We start from the raw sequence: 19,440 nt of genomic DNA, 5'->3' as shown, positions 1-19,440 counted from the left end.
TTATGTTAGAAGCTCTAAGTTTAGTTTTTTTATGGCAGAAGCTCTAAGTTTAGTTTTTTTATGTTAGAAGCTCTAAGTTTAGTTTTTTTATGGCAGAAGCTCTAAGTTTAGTTTTTTTTTATGTTAGAAGCTCTAAGTTTTGTTTTTTTTTTATGGTAGAAGCTTTTAATTTGTTGTTTTTTTATTGCAGAAGCTCTGAGTTATGTTTTTTTATGGCAGAAGCTCTGAGTTTTTTCTTTTTTATGGTAGAAGCTCTGAGCTTTATTCACTCTTACAGAAAGACTCCTTTTGCTCCAACCCTCTGCACTGACTGATGGCTGACCATAAAGTTCAGCTCCTAACCGCCGTTCATCTAAGCGGACAGCAGCAATAATCCCTCCTCCTTTGCCCACTCATGCACCCACGCCGGTCCAGCGTATCATCCAACATCACCAACAGCTACCGTTACACTGGAGGGGCGCCTGTTCAGGTCGCGGTGGCGCGTCACGGGAGCGCGCGCACACACCGTGGGCTGCTCCTTTTTGCGCATACAGCTGTGGTTCGGCGTGAGACACGCGGGCTGGTTACCGAGTTGATTTATTCTCGGTGTAGTTTGGAGAGGAGGCATCAGGGGAGAAGCTTCAGCGCAAACGGGAGGCTGAGGAGCGGACATGTCAGGATGCTGATCCCAGCAGAGTCAGCGGGAGCTGCAGCTTCTCCTCATCAGCACCAGCCCGGTTCATCCTCCCTCTAACTTTTTTTTTTTTTTTTTAACCAGCCGAAGTTGTTAGTTTTGGGGTCCAGTTGTGCTCCGCTCCGCCATGGTGGCTTCCCCGGTCCACGGAGCGCTCCTCCTGTGTGCCCTCCTCCAGCTGTTCCCTCTACCCGGCGGACAGGCGCCAAACTGCCAGGAGGTGCGCACTGCGTTTTACGCTCTGCACCCCGGATCCAAGTGGGTCCCCGAAAGCCCGGTATCAGGTAACCATCACAGCTTCCAGAGTTTATGTTCGAAGTTTTAAAACTGCACTTTAATTATGTTTATTTCTCACGCTGCCCATCTTTACGCTCAAAGCTTCTCTGATAAAAAAAACAAAAACAATCGCCCACGCTGAGCGTCTGGTTAATGATGGTCCCTCCTGCAACAAGCTTCCAAAGAATCAATTTGTTCTCATATTGAGCCAAACACTAAAACAACTTACCAGCAATGCTGATACTTTGATACTCTGCAAAGTTTATATTTAAGCCAAAAAAACAAACAATCAAAAAATCTTTACTTTGTCTTAGAAAAAAGTTCTTCTTGAACTTTTCTAGATTTAGTTTAATTTCGCTGTATATGGAGATTGTGTGACTCTCCAGCAGTGATTATTCCCACTGATCCCTGCAGCTCTTTATTGGAGGGAAAATGCTTTATGGTTTTTAGCAGTGCAGCTTTTACTTTAAACAACACATTTCAGGACCACATTTTAATGCAGTTAATTATCAGTTTTTAACCCTTTATAGGGCAAGTTTGCATATTTGATCACTTGCATAGATCTTACAAATGGACTCTCCCCTTGTGCCTCAGTGTGGTCTAGAAGCACAAGATCTATATCCAGCCATTTAGCAAAGATGCTGCTACATGGCTGTACATCTTATTATGGCATTTGACCAATTAGATGAGCAACTGAATGATATATTACCTAATGTAAATTAATCTGAATAAAAAAATATAAAAAGTCAAGAAAAAAAAGGTAAAAAGCTAATTGAAAAGTTAAAAAGTAAAGTTAGAAAGTTGATAAGCCAAGGTAACAATTATATTTAGGTTTATAAACCAGCATTAATGCCTCTAAGGTTATGTATTACCAAAAAAAAACGTTTTTTTTTTACTCTCTGAGTGTTCTTCATGAATTTCTTATAGAAGCACTTTTGTTGTTTTTCTTAATATATTCAGGAAAGTTGGCGTTTCTTGTTATTACATTAACATTCATTTTTGCCATCAAAATATCCATATTTTCTTAATGTTACAAAGGTAAGGTAAGGTCTTGTTCTGTCCTCCAATAACTATTGGCTTGAAATTTTGATTTTCAAAGTATTTCGCTGAGTGCCCTATAAAGGTTAAGATCAGACTTTGACTGGACTAAAAAAAAAGCCACGCTCTAGTATAGAAGGAGTTTTCCCACAGCATGATACTGCCTGCATCTGTTATATTTATGATTATATACCCCAATCGTTTTCTCCCAACACAACGATCTGCATCTAAGCCAGAAAGGTATGTTTTAGTTAAAGTACTTTTTTCCACTTGTTATGATGTTTAAAGGTGATTTCATGTGGTCTTCTTCCATCAATAGCCCCGATAAACGAACATTTAAGGAGACAGCTCATCTTCCCCTCTGAGCTGTGGATCTCTGCAGCTCCTCCAGAGTTAGCATGGTAATGGCTGCTGTTGGCCCTCCTTTGACAACCATGTCTGTCTGTTAGAGTATACTCTTCCCATTTAAGATGTACAGTCCCTCCTCACAACTTTCTCTCTTGATATGATGCACTCCGTGCACTAAGCTTGTCTCACATGCCTTTGAGGTTTGTTTGAGAACCCGCATCAAAAAGGACGTTTAAATCTGTGGTCAGATAATAAAATGAGCATCATTTCTTTCTTTTGATACTAAATGCATCGTGTGTGCACGTGGTAAAAGGGAGCCATAACGATCCCCTGTTCTGTTGTGGGGAAAACCGCGTGTCATGATTCATTTGAATCACGAAGCCTCTCTGCGGCTAAATAACAGCCAGATGCAAATGCTAATTGGGTGTTTCAGTGTCATGTCAGCATGGGGAGCTGCTCTGCGTTAAAAGATTTCTCTCCAGACTCAGCAGGGGATCCTCGCACCGCGCACTCCTACACCACTGTAAGAGGTTTACAAAATAAAACCAAATTCTCCGTCTACATGAGAGAGCGAGGCAAATTAAGAAATACTATACGAATTAGACAGCAGGGAGGAAAGCCAGATGCACTTTGAGACCTGTTTTGTCATGCTCCCTGCGGTAGAGGTGCACACAGCTCCACTGGCTGAACCCTCTGCTCCTCCGCACATCCATCTTTAATCACACACCTTCCACCCAGGCCATCCAGCGTTTTATCTGGCAGCCAGAGGGCGAAACATCGCAGCGGGCTGAGAGAAATATTTAGCCTCCCCAAAGCCAAGGCAGAGTAGGTCAGGCTACTTTCAGTCTGAGAGTTGGTGTTGGATCCTCCTCATGTGAAATCACTTCACAAGCCTGCAGCAGGGTTCCTCTCTCTCAGCTAGAAGGGTTACAGTCCGGTTAATTAGAAAGAATTTTGCATTTAACATCCTAAAAACAAGTGATCCAGTTTGTTTTTCTCATTCTTTTGCATAGAAACAAACTTCATGAATAAATCAACCTGTTTGGAACAGCGGAGGTGTGTTATTGCTGCAATGCCAGGACGTCAGTGTCAACACAAAATTAGAGGAAATAACTCTTACTCAAACATTAATGCGCCTGAGTAGACATAATTGTCTACTTATTATCTTAAAAATGCCAAAGAGAAGCTTTCATTCAGTTATTGTTAGACAGACAGGCTGTGTTTTCAACCTTTTCACTTTATTTTTTTTTTGTAATTGTTTTTCTACTGCTGTAAAGTGCTTGTTGTGTTGTTTTATAGATGGTAAGGACAGATTAACGTTCTCAATTTAGCTGATTCTAGTTCTTCGGCCACATTTGGGAGATTTTCTTTCAGAAAATAAGTTTCTTTTCACATTTAGGAGCCTACCTGTTTTTTCAAAAGATACAATTTTGACAAATCCCCTTCTCTTTTGCTGGTTACCTTGAAAACGTACAAAAGTTAAAAGAAGTCTTGCATGGTACCAGGAAATGGTTAAAAAAAGAGTTTAGGTCAGTTTCCAAGTCTATAGTATAAAGGAGAGCACATACAGATTGTCTCAAAAACCTCAGCCTGTAGTGATTTCTATAAGAGAGACGGAAGTAACAACTAAAGGACAGTGCAAAATATACCTCCTACAGAAGGAGAGCATGAAGTTGCAGCAGTCCAGCCAATGCTCCCCTCCAAGACGGTTTCACATCTTAACAGAAGGGCAGCCAAGATGGAGCTACTATGGAGAGAAACATGCAGAGAACATGATAGGTGAAATTACAGCAAATATTGCAAAATCCGTTCTTTATGTCCTCCAGTGGCCCAAGCCTATTGCAGCATCTAATAACACGTGGCTATATCTCATAGCAACCACTAGATAGTAAACTTATTGATATCTAGAGAATGTAGAGGGCCAATATCAATTTCTGATAGCTAACAAATAAAAAATGATACTTTATTTCATTACGCTTTTAAAACCCCGAGAAAAACATTGTCACATGACCAACCGCTCCTGTTAGCCACCAAAATGCATAGAGAAGCAAAAACAATATGGAAATAAACAGTTATTAAAAATCCCTTTTTATGAGATACGATAGGTAGAGGGCATATGCAGCAATTTCAAAAATTCCTGCTGAGAGAAAAATGAGACTGGTAAACACAAAAATGACAATAAAACAAACACACAAAAACATGTATAGGAAAATACCAAAAAATCTTCAAATTAACAGTATAGTGGAGGATGTTCTTTTGCTGGTGGATCATCAAAATAAGTGGTCCTTCTAATTGTCAGTCATTCTGGTGGTATGTTTATGTAAGGCTGTCCTATGTGCTTGTCCCCATTTTCACTTACCAGTGGTGAGTCTCACATGATGGAAAAATTACAAATCTTCTTTTAGAACTTAAGCTTGCATGAGCGATGGAAACAGCAACTTTTCAACAGAGTGTGCACAAGTTGAAATGGGCTCTTTCACGCTCTCGCATGCGTTTCATAGGTGTACAGAGTTGTGCATGTGCATTATTTTATTTTATTATTTTAAACTGGGGGGGGGGGGNAATGGCTGCTGTTGGCCCTCCTTTGACAACCATGTCTGTCTGCTAGAGTATACTCTTCCCATTTAAGATGTACAGTCCCTCCTCACAACTTTCTCTCTTGATATGATGCACTCCGTGCACTAAGCTTGTCTCACATGCCTTTGAGGTTTGTTTGAGAACCCGCATCATAAAGGACGTTTAAATCTGTGGTCAGATAATAAAATGAGCATCAGCTCATTCTGTTGATACTAAATGCATCGTGTGTGCACGTGGTAAAAGGGAGCCATAACGATCCCCTGTTCTGTTGTGGGGAAAACCGCGTGTCATGATTCATTTGAATCACGAAGCCTCTCTGCGGCTAAATAACAGCCAGATGCAAATGCTAATTGGGTGTTTCAGTGTCATGTCAGCATGGGGAGCTGCTCTGCGTTAAAAGATTTCTCTCCAGACTCAGCAGGGGATCCTCGCACCGCGCACTCCTACACCACTGTAAGAGGTTTACAAAATAAAACCAAATTCTCCGTCTACATGAGAGAGCGAGGCAAATTAAGAAATACTATACGAATTAGACAGCAGGGAGGAAAGCCAGATGCACTTTGAGACCTGTTTTGTCATGCTCCCTGCGGTAGAGGTGCACACAGCTCCACTGGCTGAACCCTCTGCTCCTCCGCACATCCATCTTTAATCACACACCTTCCACCCAGGCCATCCAGCGTTTTATCTGGCAGCCAGAGGGTGAAACATCGCAGCGGGCTGAGAGAAATATTTAGCCTCCCCAAAGCCAAGGCAGAGTAGGTCAGGCTACTTTCAGTCTGAGAGTTGGTGTTGGATCCTCCTCATGTGAAATCACTTCACAAGCCTGCAGCAGGGTTCCTCTCTCTCAGCTAGAAGGGTTACAGTCCGGTTAATTAGAAAGAATTTTGCATTTAACATCCTAAAAACAAGTGATCCAGTTTGTTTTTCTCCCTCTTTGTCATAGAAACAAACTTCATGAATAAATCAACCTGTATGGAACAGTGGAGGTGTGTTATTGCTGCAATGCCAGGACGTCAGTGTCAACACAAAATTAGAGGAAATAACTCTTACTCAAACATTAATGCGCCTGAGTAGACATAATTGTCTACTTATTATCTTAAAAATGCCAAAGAGAAGCTTTCATTCAGTTATTGTTAGACAGACAGGCTGTGTTTTCAACCTTTTCACTTTATTTTTTTTTTGTAATTGTTTTTCTACTGCTGTAAAGTGCTTGTTGTGTTGTTTTATAGATGGTAAGGACAGATTAACGTTCTCAATTTAGCTGATTCTAGTTCTTCGGCCACATTTGGGAGATTTTCTTTCAGAAAATAAGTTTCTTTTCACATTTAGGAGCCTACCTGTTTTTTCAAAAGATACAATTTTGACAAATCCCCTTCTCTTTTGCTGGTTACCTTGAAAACGTACAAAAGTTAAAAGAAGTCTTGCATGGTACCAGGAAATGGTTAAAAAAAGAGTTTAGGTCAGTTTCCAAGTCTATAGTATAAAGGAGAGCACATACAGATTGTCTCAAAAACCTCAGCCTGTAGTGATTTCTATAAGAGAGACGGAAGTAACAACTAAAGGACAGTGCAAAATATACCTCCTACAGAAGGAGAGCATGAAGTTGCAGCAGTCCAGCCAATGCTCCCCTCCAAGACGGTTTCACATCTTAACAGAAGGGCAGCCAAGATGGAGCTACTATGGAGAGAAACATGCAGAGAACATGATAGGTGAAATTACAGCAAATATTGCAAAATCCGGCGCAATTTCTTAAATATAGCAGAGGCAAGGAAAGTGTTCTTTATGTCCTCCAGTGGTTATTTTAAATGTTTACCTTAAGATTCAGCAGTACAGTCTAATACCCCATGTACACTTCCCTTGAAAAACCATGCCGAGACCGGTCCGGGCTCAGTAACTGAGATAACTTATCGTGTGTAAATGGAAAGCAAACTGAACTGAACCGAGCTAGACACAACCGGACCGCGCTTACTGCAGACCAGTTCCAGAGGTGGGCTCGGCTTGGTTTTTCCCTGGCTCTGTTGTCTGATAACAAGAGAGCATGAGCAGAATGCGTCATCTCCGTCTGGCTGCACATCCTGATTCACACTCCATTCCAGTAGTTGGCAGTAATGCCCCTTCGGAAGTTGCTTGCCAACCAACACAAAACAGAAGAAGAAGAAGAACAACTATAAACAACAATCGAAATCTTCATGCAACACTTTGATTTGCTTGATTCCCTCCTTCTACGTCTTCTTCTTCTTGTGTTTTATGGCGTTTGGCAAACAACTTTTGGTTCATTACCTTCACCAACTGCTTGATTTCCTCCTTCAATACTGGCAGTAATACCGCAGATCGTCACTGGGAGGCGAGGAGTCGAGGAACCGAGATAGCGTGATGTGTAAATGGTCGTCAGAACCGAGCTCGGCCGGGTTAACTGATCCGAGCTCGGACCGGTCTCGGCATGGATCGGTTTTTCAAGGGTAGTGTAAATGGGGTATTACTCCTCATTTCAAATATCAACACTGGGTCAAGCCCCTCTCACCATTTTTTGACGCTCAGGTTGCATGACAGTTTGTGCATGAACTGCAAAGTAAAACAGTAGCACAAGGCCATCTCTCACCCCTAAACATAAAGAAACACTAGTAAACATGTGACCATACACACTAAAGCTACCAACAATAACTTTGTAAATTTTTTTTTGTCGCGGGTTACAAGTGTGTCACGTTGTACAAATGTCTGTAACCTAGTAATGACCCTGGGCGTCAGTATATGACGAGGGGAGTTCACGTTTGACCAAGCATCAGGATTTAGAGATAGTTGTGTTTAAAAAAAAAAAAGCGGCTGTGTCCTAAAGCCCCCGTTTGTCAAATTTGTGACTTTTTCGTAAAATCATCCCAACGTTTTTGTAGAGATCACTAAATTGTGTCTGGTGTGTCTTGGCCTAAAGTAAGGTGTGGGACCTGTTGTTCTGCTAGCATGTCTCTTTCCTAGAGGCCATTGGGGCATTGTGAGTGTGAATTACATTGATATAAACTTACATGGGTTAAAGTTTGTATTTTTTTTATTTAGTTTAAGTGAAATATTATGCATTTGTATTAAAATACATTTAAAAAACCTCATCTTTAACATTATTTGCATACGCTGTGCAAACTACAGTGCACATCCATACATCCATATATTGTCTACTCTATGTAAGGCTTCTTTGGGTTTTCCTGATGTGAACTTTTACATAATTCTCAGCTTTGACCATGTTTTCCATAATAAAGTGATTTCTCTATATAAGAAAGATTTTTATGTCCTTAAACAATTCAAGTCGTTTATCATCTATGATTCATCCTTGTGATTGATCAGTATGTAATATCCAGGAGTTGGACCCAAACTTCATTGTTTTGTTGATTTTTATCTCTGTGCCTGGTGGGAAGTTTGCCCGATAAATGTGTATCATGGACACAGGTTACAGAAGGTAGGTTAGTGATATGACAGGGAGGATTGTTGAGGATGATCTGAATAATGATGTGAAATATGACCTGCATCAGTATGGAGGAGCTGATTCACAGCGATGTCCGCAGGAAAACAATACAGACATCTGATATATGTAGAGCCTGAAGGTGAAACTCCAACAAAAAAAAAAGTTTGCTGTTTCCACCAGTGTGATTCAAGAGAAGCGAGCGCAGTGCAACAGCATCACAAAGAAACAAAAGCCAGTGCAGCTGTGGGAGTACTCTCACACATGTCTTTGTTGTAGCTGCTGCTGTGGGTGTTTGGAGCTGAGGCTGAAGGTGAAGCAGAGACAAAAGTGTAACTTCATCTTTCATGTCGCCATATTTACTCAGGAGCAGCAGATAAAAAAAGGAGAACTCTGGACAATATTATCTGATGGCTCAGTATACGCTGGTGTCAGTTTGAATGCTGGATCTCTGAGAGCAGCAGGAGTCCTGGATCATGGGGGGGTTAGAGGGATACAAATTTGCTGCAGGCTGAGGGGACAGATGCCACTTATTTCCTGCATGCTGGTGTTGCAAAATATCTTCCTAATTTCTACATTTATTTTACATTTGGTTAGCCAAAAAATAGAGAAAAGAAAACAAATGAACAGCATGACCAACTTATCTTGCTAGAAATCTGACAGACACCAGCGGACGCATCTTTGAGGTGGAGCACGCCAACATGTTAACACAGCTTCTTCCTGTCTAATTAAATCCGGATTTTAATTGCGCTTCAATATTTCTTTTAATGATGCAGTTACTGCTGTTTACTCACTCACTGTTTTGTGTACGCTTGAAAAAAAAGTGTTTCACATTTGGGCTTCCAGCTTTCAAATTGTTGCTTCATCAAATGACTAAAGTAGAACAGAGAACAAAGCTCCAAAAATACCCCAAAAACAATGACAAACCCCAGTAGGTAATGATAATCTTATTCCTTTTGTTGGCTCTAAATTGCCCTGTCTTTGTTTCACTTATTGTCTCTACAAAGTGACACCGACTTATTGTGCCCCCGCAGATTCAGCTACATATTCCAGCATGCTTTCTCCCCTCTACACTGGGAGCTGCTGTATAATTTATGCTCATAATGAACAGCTTTTAGCATATTCTATATCTTAATACCACTTGTTTTTCTTCCCTGCTCTCTGTCATTAAACTTGCATGGCCGCGGCTTTCTAATTGGTGCTGGAAAACTTCGACATGTACTGCGTTCGTGGATGCCCAGCTCCCTTGATTTGGAGTCCCGGAGCTTGTTAAAAGATAAAAAGACACAGATTCTTCCCCCTCTGTGTGTACATAGGATCCACCGCATCGAAAACGAACATTCCAGTTACAAGAGGCAGCAGGGAGGGACGGTGAGAAGGACGGCGGGTTTAATTGTTCACTATAATGTGAATTAGAAAGTGTTTATGAGACTAAACGACAATATAGTGGTTTTCAAAATTAGTTAATTTGCTTATTAATGTTGCAACACATATTTTAAAGGAATTTCAGTGCATAAACTTACAGTGATGTACTAAGTAATACTTATTTTGTTAATCAGTTAAGTATTTTTGATTAACCAGGACAGGGTTTCCTAAAGTAGGGGTTCAGGGTCCCCTAGTTTATTGGTCTGCAACCCAAACTGTTCAAAGAGCCATATTGGACCAAAACAACAAAAAAACAAAACAAATCTGTCTGGATCTGCAAAAATGTGAAAGTCTTATATGAGCCCCAAATGGCAAACCAGGCTCTAAGTGCATAAGCCCACTATTAAAAAAAAGCAATGCGTGAGATTATCTATATATCAAGGGTTAATAATTAAAGGGTTATCCTGGAGCAAATGTCACATCATGTGACTACCTGCTGTACAACATACGTATATGCTTTATGTTTAAATTACAGTATTAATGTATTAGGTTTTGTTGCATTGATGAAATTATAGAAACACAATAAAGAAATCAGGTTTATTTTAATGCTATTTTTATTTTTATTTTTGGTTTTCGGGGAAAAAAACAGAGGAAAGTTCACTTCCCTGAATAAGAGCGCTACCCGTTCCATCTGTGAACAGGTTTCCATGCTTGCAACAAAACTAGCAGCAGTAGTGGAGTTTGGAGATTCAATCCACTTTCTTAAATCTATGTTTGCGCTCCTGCTATCTATCCAGAGGTACTGCAGTCACACTTTTTTCTCTCACTCCCAACTTGGTGGTCGGCTGCATATTTAGCCTTCCCTGGAAATGCCTTTCCAAATTCCTCGTCTTATCATTTTCCAATCCTTCCACATTGATAATGAAAGCAAATGATTCAGCTATCTTCCTTTTTTCCCCTTTGGGATCCAAGGCCCAAAACACAGCCGCCGCTTTGTTTACATCGTCCACCTGCCTGGCACCGCGCCTCGCTGAAACCTGTGTTGCAGGCTATGCCACAAATCTTCGTTGACAGAAATGTTTAAGTTTATTGTTTAAATTTGTTTATTATAAAAATCTTACAGCATTGTTCAGACCTCCTAAACACCATATTAAAACAAGCAAACAAGCAAAATAAATCCATCTTTTTCCATTTTCATACATTTTTGAAAAAGCTCCAGGGAGCCACACGGGGCGCTAAAGAGCCGCATGCGGCTCTAGAACTGCAGGTTGCCTACCCCTGTTCAATCAAGACACCAAGTGGTTATAACATTGTTTTCACAATCATTGTGATGTGATCTCTGTAGTATATGGAGGACCAAATTCTTAAATAAATATACCTTAAAATAAGAATTATAACTTGATTTTTATACACAATTTAAATGATAAATATACCATTAAGTTGGAAAATGCACAGTGTTAAAATGTCCCATTAAATAATTACATCACTTTATATGTATAAATAAATATAGTGAACAAATTACATGTATTCTTTAGGGCATTGCCATTCTGTTAAAATATTATTTTTCGGGAAAAAGTTTGGGAAACTATAGAACTGAATGAGTCCTGGAGGAGCATACTTATTGAAAAAGAAGGGTTTTCATCTTCAATTAAAAGTTTTTTGGCTCAATTACTGCTCTGAATGGACAATTCTTTCAGCAAAAGGGATGAAAGTACTTAAGAATCATTTTATTACTAAATTAAATCAAGTTAAAAATTATTAAAATAAATGTCAACTAATCCAGTTGTTTGAGCAGAATCCAGAGGGAACAAAATGGTTTAAAACTTTTGGGGGCAAATAGTCTTAAAATATATTTTGCATTTCAGTGCGATGAGTACGTTTTTATAATCACTTTTTGATAGAGTTACATCTGTAAACTCCATATTTTTCTTTATCAGCTTCATAGACCTGCTCCTGGTTCTGCTGGAGGTTTCTTCCTGTTAAAGGGGAGTTTTTCCTCTCCACTGTCGCTACAAGCATGCTTAGTGTGAGGAATTGCATTCAAGTCAATGAGTCGATGCAATCAACTGGTTTTCCTTAGATAGAAAACTTTGAATCAATTTGACTGTATGATCAGGTGAACTGTAAAGTGCCTTGAGATGACATGTGTTGTGAATTGGCGCTATATAAATTAACTGAATTGAATTGAACTACAGACATTTTTTAACCATTCCTCGGTGTGTAACAACTCACAGAGGTGTGAAAACCTATTAGAAGCTTTGCCTCAATGTTTCAAATAGATCTGGGCTTTGACTACACCACTGGAACCCACGTGGGTAAAGGGCTTCCTCAAGTTTTTTGCAGCCTGTTGAACAAATTCATCCTCACAGCTTGATGCTGCTATGGTTCAGGGTGATTTTAAGACTAATTATTCAATATTATGCACTGATCTATTGGTTCATTTTTTGTTTGCAGTGTGTTGAAAAAGTATTGAGTGCTTTCTCATATTTACACACAATAAACTCACAATAAAACGAAAAAAATATATATCTATATTTCATCAGGAATATACTGTATTTGTTAATGTACATTGTGAAGCAGAAACAAAATTAGACATTATTTTATTACATTTTTTTTAACTCACAGAAATGTGAAAAAAGAATAGGATGCTTTAGTATTCAGTATTTAATATTCCTGTCATAAAATACTGTGATGTAAGTTGTGGAAGTACTTTAAAAAGATGCAGAAAAGTTTAAGGAAAATGAAAGGTTTGCTGGGTGCTGCAGAGTAGCAGCTGCTCTGCATGTGAAAGAGTCCAACTCTGACACATTGCAGAGTATTGACAGAACGTATGTAATGACTTGGAAGGTGTCACCTCAAGGTTGTATGATAGGGTGAATTTACATGCAAATTGCTCCTGGCTCGACTCTTTGTCCTCTTAGTTTGTTTAACAGACTTCTTCTTCCATGTATACACACTATACACACACACACCCACTCACACACACACCCACAGACAAGTTCAAATGTCTCTTCTTCTGAGGACATCATATACCATACTACAGTATATTTATTTATATGGAACAATAAAGACAACAAGTTTGTTTTTAGAAAGTGCTGAATTTTTCTGCGTAATGTGATTTTTTTAAACAGAAAAAACCCCCCACAAACCCTAACCTTGACTTTAAAGACATTCAGACATAGATGATCATGTAAATATAGATAACGGGTAATAAAAAACACATATTTAAATATATTAGATATATAAATACACTAGATATATGGATGGATTGATATTAGGCTACAACAATTAATCGGATTAATCGTGATTAATTGATTATTGAAATAATCATCAACTAATTTAATAATCGATTAATTGTTAACTGGAGTATAGAAAGAGACCATAAAACAAAGCTTTAGCTGAAAGAGCAACCAACTTAGAGCAGTGATTATACCAAGATTGCAAAAAATATGTAAACATTTTGCATTTAAAATGATAAAAGATTTATTGTCTGTCAATATGCTCTATCCAGAGCTCCTCAAGTGGGAAAGACACCTCATGTAATTTAATAAAAAGCCTTTTTTAAGGAACCTTTGGATATCCGATTAAACCTCTATTCATTTTCTGTCACACTTATCCCAAGTGGGGTCACAATGCACCTATCTCCAGCTGTCTACGGGTGAGACACATAGACACACCCACACACTTTCACAGTGCTACCCACTGCCCCGCTGAGCAGCCGCTATCTGATTGTTTGTTGATTATTGGAAAAAGTAATCAACAGATTAATCGATATGTAAAGTATTCATTAGCTGCAGCCCTAATTTAGTTATTATATAGTTATTATTAGTATATATCAGTTACTTTTCTATAAATTATATCAATAGACGTATATTGCTTACAGAGGAGATTAGAATAGAATTGAAATAATGTTCTTTATCCCTCATTTGGGAGATTGAATTTGTCCCAGCAGAAAACTGAAACACAATTGATAGCCTTCCAACATGCAGAACTGTAAAATGTATGAATATATGAAGTATGTGCAGAAAAGGTTGTTTTTGTTGAACTTTTGTATAGATCGGGGCTCTTAAATGTTATATTCAAAGGTCTGATTCTGTTTTCTGTTAACGGTCCAGAACCAATAGTGATGAGGAAATGTTCTCTGCTTAAAGCTGCTTGTAAATTACAAGCAAAGCAAATGGCATTTAATGCCTACAGCTGTTTAACTTTGGCCCTCATTTATGACACCAAAATCCAATAAGCAAGAAATTTGAACCTAAACTTGACGACTTATTAATTTTCATGCCTCCAGAAATAAAGAAGAAACCACTTTAAACATAAGAATGGACAAAATGAATCAACTGCAGCAAAATTTAGAGTTACACTAACTAAGAGCTAAATTATTGTGGTTAAATTGAACAGCCTCCCTTCAATGTGAAAGCTAAACCTTCGACCCAAGGAAATTAGTTTTATTCTCTCCCAAATTTCTGGTAATTCTGTGTTTAACAAAGGAAACAAATGTTTTTAACCTTTAAAAAGCATCTGTCCATACGGTTAACATGATTCAATTTTACTCCAAAGCTCCAGAAAAGCAAACACCTGTCAGTTATTTATTTAGAGGTGCCACTGAATGTAACACTTTCTTTTGTGTGAATGTTAAGAAACTGTTATTTTTGAAGAATAAAAACCAACTCTTGACTCTTCACTCCAACACAGGAAGCATTTGGTTTTTCAAAGCTGCTTTAACCTTCAAACAGCACTTGACCTAAAACAGGTTTAGATTTATCATTTAATGACAGAAGTACGACCTTACTTGGCACATACAGCGATGAGAAAAGTCAGGAAATGCAAATCTAGCTTTGATGAGGATCTCTGCTGTGTAAAGAGTTTAAAGAAACAGCAGGCTAGCTAAAATCGCTTCCTCTACATAATCATAGGGTCTGGTTTAGAATTGTGATCAAAACATGTCTTTGCAGTCCCAATTATTCCTGTGCGACAAAGCTTACCATCAAAGCTGCTTTCCTTTCTCATACACAGCATCATGTTGAGGCAGAACAGCCTTTCTCCAAAAATGTCGATGTAAGGATACACTTTTATGTCACTTTGACCCGAAATGGTTGGCTGCATGAAATGAAGGTATGACTAACTCCTATTATAACCCACTTTTTTAACTTTCTAAATCCATGCATTTGGATTTGGATGAGAATCCAGACTTTGTTTTGATTAAAGCCTATTGTCGTGATTGTCATTCGGTGTAATAAGAATAATAAAGAAAGTAAAAGCAGACATAGCCAATTAAGAAATGCCAATAATTATGTTAGGAAATATTAAAAGATGAAATTAAATTATATTTTAAAATATTAGAGCTGATTTTGTACGTGCTGCTGTCATTTTGAACATCTCTGATGTGGCTGCTATTTTTAAAATGTCCTTAGCTGTATATAGGTTATTTATTCTCCAGGTGCAGTTTTATATTGTTAAACCACTTTACAGTACAGTATATTATTGCTTCTCTTTTAACTCTTCACTATTATGTTATTCTTAAACATTTTACTAAGGTCCACACTTGTGTGACAATTTTTCCTATAGGATCTTTTTGCTGCTGTAAATACCTGAATTTCCTAATTGTGGCACAATAAATGCATATTCTATTCTATTCTATTCTATTCTATTCTATTCTATTCTATTCTATTCTATTCTATTCTATTCTATTCTATTAATGTGAAGGATGAAGTATGATTCCTCAAAACATCCAGAGACCAAACCTTTCCCTAAAATAGAATTTTTGCATTATTTTAAATATTTACTTGTTTTGTCACTGCTGCCAGAAGAAGACTCAGTGGCCCAGATTCCCCCTTTGCTTTCCATTAACTTATTAGCAGTGATGGCAGAGGAAGCCTTTCTACAAAAGGAAGAAATACAGAAATTCTATACTGTTGGAGTAATAGATGTTATATCATACCAGAATAAACCTGAGTCCAAAGGTGAATCTCCAGATGTCAGGGGGGACTGAGATTATGAGAACCGATTCGAGAAATGGGTAGATGACCGAGGTGAGACTGTGTAAACAATCACCTCTTCCAAATCACTGTTCAGTGTCTGAATTAGGGTAAAAGATCAGTCAGCGTTATACAGCAAAGATATATGTTTATATATATTTTGCTTTAATAGAAAACTATGAACTATTCTGACTGTATGACTTGATCATACTGTCTCTATAAAGTACCCTGAGACGACGTGTTGTGAATCGTCGCCATAGAAATGATCATTGAACAACATATTTGTTTAAAATATTCTAATGCTAATACAATTTTTTAAATACAGTTTATGTTATTTTACAACATAGATTCAGTATTGATTACCGGTAACTTTAAACCTGAATTCTGAGGTAGAACATCTCATTGGTCCTGACAAGGTTGTTTATTACTGTTATGATCTTACATTCTAGTTATGCTTAATTTTATGTTATTCTGTGTTGCTGTCAAGATTTATATCATTTTTGAATTCTTAGTTTTAATGTTCATTTTTATCTCTTTTTAGCATTTTTGGTAATATTTATTCCTTGGTCTAGTTATTCTTTCTCTTATCTTTCTCCAGTCCTTTCTCTTATTTTCTTGATTTCCCCTTGGCTATTCCTTATTTTGCAGTCATTAGTTTTATTCCCCTTTAAGCTGGGCATACACTGCGTGATTTTTTTCAATCGCAGCTCACACTGCACGATGAAACTGCAGGGTTTTGGTTGTATAGTGTGAGTTCACAGCTCACGATTTATCTGCAACACGACACTCTGATGCTCTACCTGCTCACACTGTATGACTAAAAAAACACGTTGGACTCAGCTCCACAGTGAGATGGCGCTACTCAGACTCGTCTATCGGGAAGCCAAATGAGTAAAAGAGGAATATGAAGCTCACTATAGTGAAACGTGCTACATTGGCAATTTGTGCAATTTTGTGGTGAAAGCCCTAAGAAGAAAAGGCGTATTTGGACAAAGACATGGCTGAGCTAACGTGGCTACTACGGTCTGCCAATTTTACTGAAAGACCTCAATTTCAGTCGCATCCCGCCATACTTCTGTGTTTTCGTCTGAGAGGAAGAATCAGAATCAGACATACTTTAATAATCCCAGAGGGAAATTACAGTTTCAATTCAACCGTTCGTCAAGAATCCTTGTTTGCCCACTGAGCGATTTGCCAACGACGGTCGACTGAAAATCAAACATGTTTGATATTCTCCCGACCTCACGATACCTGATCGTGAGTTGGTCATCAGAGGCTGATTGCCCCTCGTTAACTCTTCTACACTACACGACGCACGATCAGGCTGAAACTCAGCCCGATCGGAAAATTCTCGCATGACTGGAAAGTTGCCCCAAAAAGGGCAAAAAATCGCACAGTGTAAGCCCAGCTTTAGTCTTATTTATCTTAAGTTATCTTCTAGTTGTGTTTAGATCCTGTTTCCCCTGGTTAGTGTCCGCTGCCCACTGGTGCCCTTTCCTTTCCCCTTTGCTCCTTCTAGTTACTTCTGTCTACACCTGCTCCCTATTATCTATTAGTCCTCCCATTGTTCTGTCTCCCATATATACACCTCCTGTTCTTTTTCTCATTTCTGGATCCTAGTCATCCTTTCGTATTATTCCTCCGTAGTGTCTCTTTGTTTTTGGTTTCTGAGTTTCTTTCAATCAGTTCTGGACTATTGATTCAGTATTTTTATTTCTTTATTAAATTTAGCAAGAAATCATCTCTGCCTCTTCAGCTCTGCATTTGGGTCCACAAAAACCTTGACAATTACACCTGAAGAGGTTCTGAGGAGGCTTTAAAACATAGTAGTCATAAACATGCCTGCACACAGAGAAGTGATGAACCAGTAACAACTGATAGAAAGCTGTCTCCAGTACCCAGCAGCCATTAAACTCAAGGTGGAAGAAGTGAAAACAAGTTGGCAACAAAACTGCACAGTTGAAAGGGGAAAAAAAAACAATGAAGAGTAGCAGGAGGAGAACTAAAGCTGAGCCTTAAGCGAAAGGAGAGACGGAGGAAGCTTATTCCCAACTGATGTGTCAGTCACAAGAAAGGCTTTATATTTAGACGGTGTGATTTTATTATTTGTGAAACTCCGGTGGGAATCCTGTCCCTTTCCCCCTCTCTCCTGTGGAACTTGTGTAATGAAACACATTTATCATCTGCAACATGACAAAACGAGCAGATGAATCTGTCTGTTTTGCAGGAAATAATTGCCAAATCCTCGTCTCTCCTCCGCTGCAACCAGGTTCACCTCACGTAAAAGTTTAATAATTCTACCCCCGCAGTCTGAAATTAACTTGATCTTATCTGTCAGGAGTCTTTTGTTGTTATTGATTCGAGATATTAAGCCCGTCAGTTTGCATACAAAAGATGTTATTTGACAGCTTTATTGCCTTTTCTTTGCTCATTAGGCTGCACACCTTAAACCTTGATGGGTGTCAACGGTTAACAGAACTTTTGCTCTGTTTGATTTCACAGTTATAAATGATCTAGGCTGTCACTTTTCTGCATCTCCAGGTACATTAACTTTCTTTATGCTTGCATTGTTTCAGTCTGAAAATGAAATCTGTTGTCTGAAAATCTCAGGCAGTCATTCCAACAGAATCCCTTTGTTATTTAGATAAACCCTCCAACTTGACAACAATCGCCCCCCTACCATCTTTTGACACGCTGGTTATCAGGCCTTCTTTGATACATTCACAATTGGAGAGCACCACCCCCTCAGCCCCCCCGACCCCCACTTCCAAATTAATCTTTCTACTTCCGTCTCTTTATCCCACGCACCCCCGCACAGAAGCTGGCAGACTCCCCTGATGTTTGTTTACCGAACCATCAATCAGACCCGTTGTCACTTATGCCTCTCAAGAGCCAATCCTGCAAACAACTCCACAGCGCAGCTTTGTAGGTTATCACCACAGCCTCCACTGATCTGGAGGCAGCCATGTAGCATAGAGGGGGAAGCTCGTATTATAAAAATGTATGTTTAACATCTTATTACAGAAATTATTGTTGCAACACAACAATCGTAAAACCCATGACTCTGAAACTACTAAATCCTATGATAAGCCACTTTTTTAACTTTAAAAATCCATGCATCTGGATTTGGATGAGAGTCCAGACTTATAATAAGGCTGTTAAATATCTTTGTTTTAATTAAAGCCTATAGTCTGGATTATCAGCAAGAACTCTTTGTCTGACCTCAGAACAGCCTGAGTAAATTCTATAACAAAAAGATGTCTGTTAGAATGTCTGCTCATAAAGCTGCAGTGATTTCAGCCTAAGAGATGCAGAAATTGCTGTTCAGGGTCGCATCCAAACCCTGGTACCAGTTTAGTTGCAAAAAAAACATAAACTGTCCATTTTATGAGGTTTTATTGAATTAAAAGGCTGCAGAAAATTAAGTAATAGGGAGATAATCATATCATTTGATCTACAAATGATAACAAATAGTTTATTGTGAAAATAATCTCTTGTTTTTTTTATATTTGAGCTGCTGACTCTGATTTTTAAATATTTTTACTGATTTTATTTCATCTGAAAAAGGTACCCGAATCCATAAGAACATGAAGGAAAAACCTTAATATACCCTTTTTTTGGCATCAAACTATATACTGTATCTCTGACTTTTATTCTATAATCTTCAACGTATTTATTTCTTAAAGCTACAGTGTGTAACTTTTAGCGACATCTAGCGGTCAGACTGCAGACTGCAGCAA

At 38.6% G+C, this 19,440-nt stretch overlaps 1 protein-coding gene across 1 annotated transcript in view; it reads left to right on the top strand.

The window, feature by feature from the left end:
* Nucleotides 1-743: 743 nt before the first annotated feature.
* The window catches only part of gpc3 (glypican 3), a 223,636-nt gene continuing 204,939 nt past the window's right edge, over nucleotides 744-19,440 (top strand). Inside the window, exon 1 of the mRNA XM_015371033.1 lies at nucleotides 744-957. Coding sequence (XP_015226519.1) covers nucleotides 801-957 — 157 coding nt within the window. The 5' untranslated portion in view covers nucleotides 744-800. The remainder of the gene's footprint in view (nucleotides 958-19,440) is intronic.

This window comes from Cyprinodon variegatus, unplaced genomic scaffold (genome assembly GCF_000732505.1).
Source record: "Cyprinodon variegatus isolate N-32 unplaced genomic scaffold, C_variegatus-1.0 Scaffold52, whole genome shotgun sequence".
NCBI classification, from domain to species: Eukaryota; Metazoa; Chordata; class Actinopteri; order Cyprinodontiformes; family Cyprinodontidae; genus Cyprinodon; species Cyprinodon variegatus.
The sequence above is the reverse complement of the archived record's forward strand: the minus strand, read 5'-3'. Positions and strand labels throughout refer to the sequence as shown.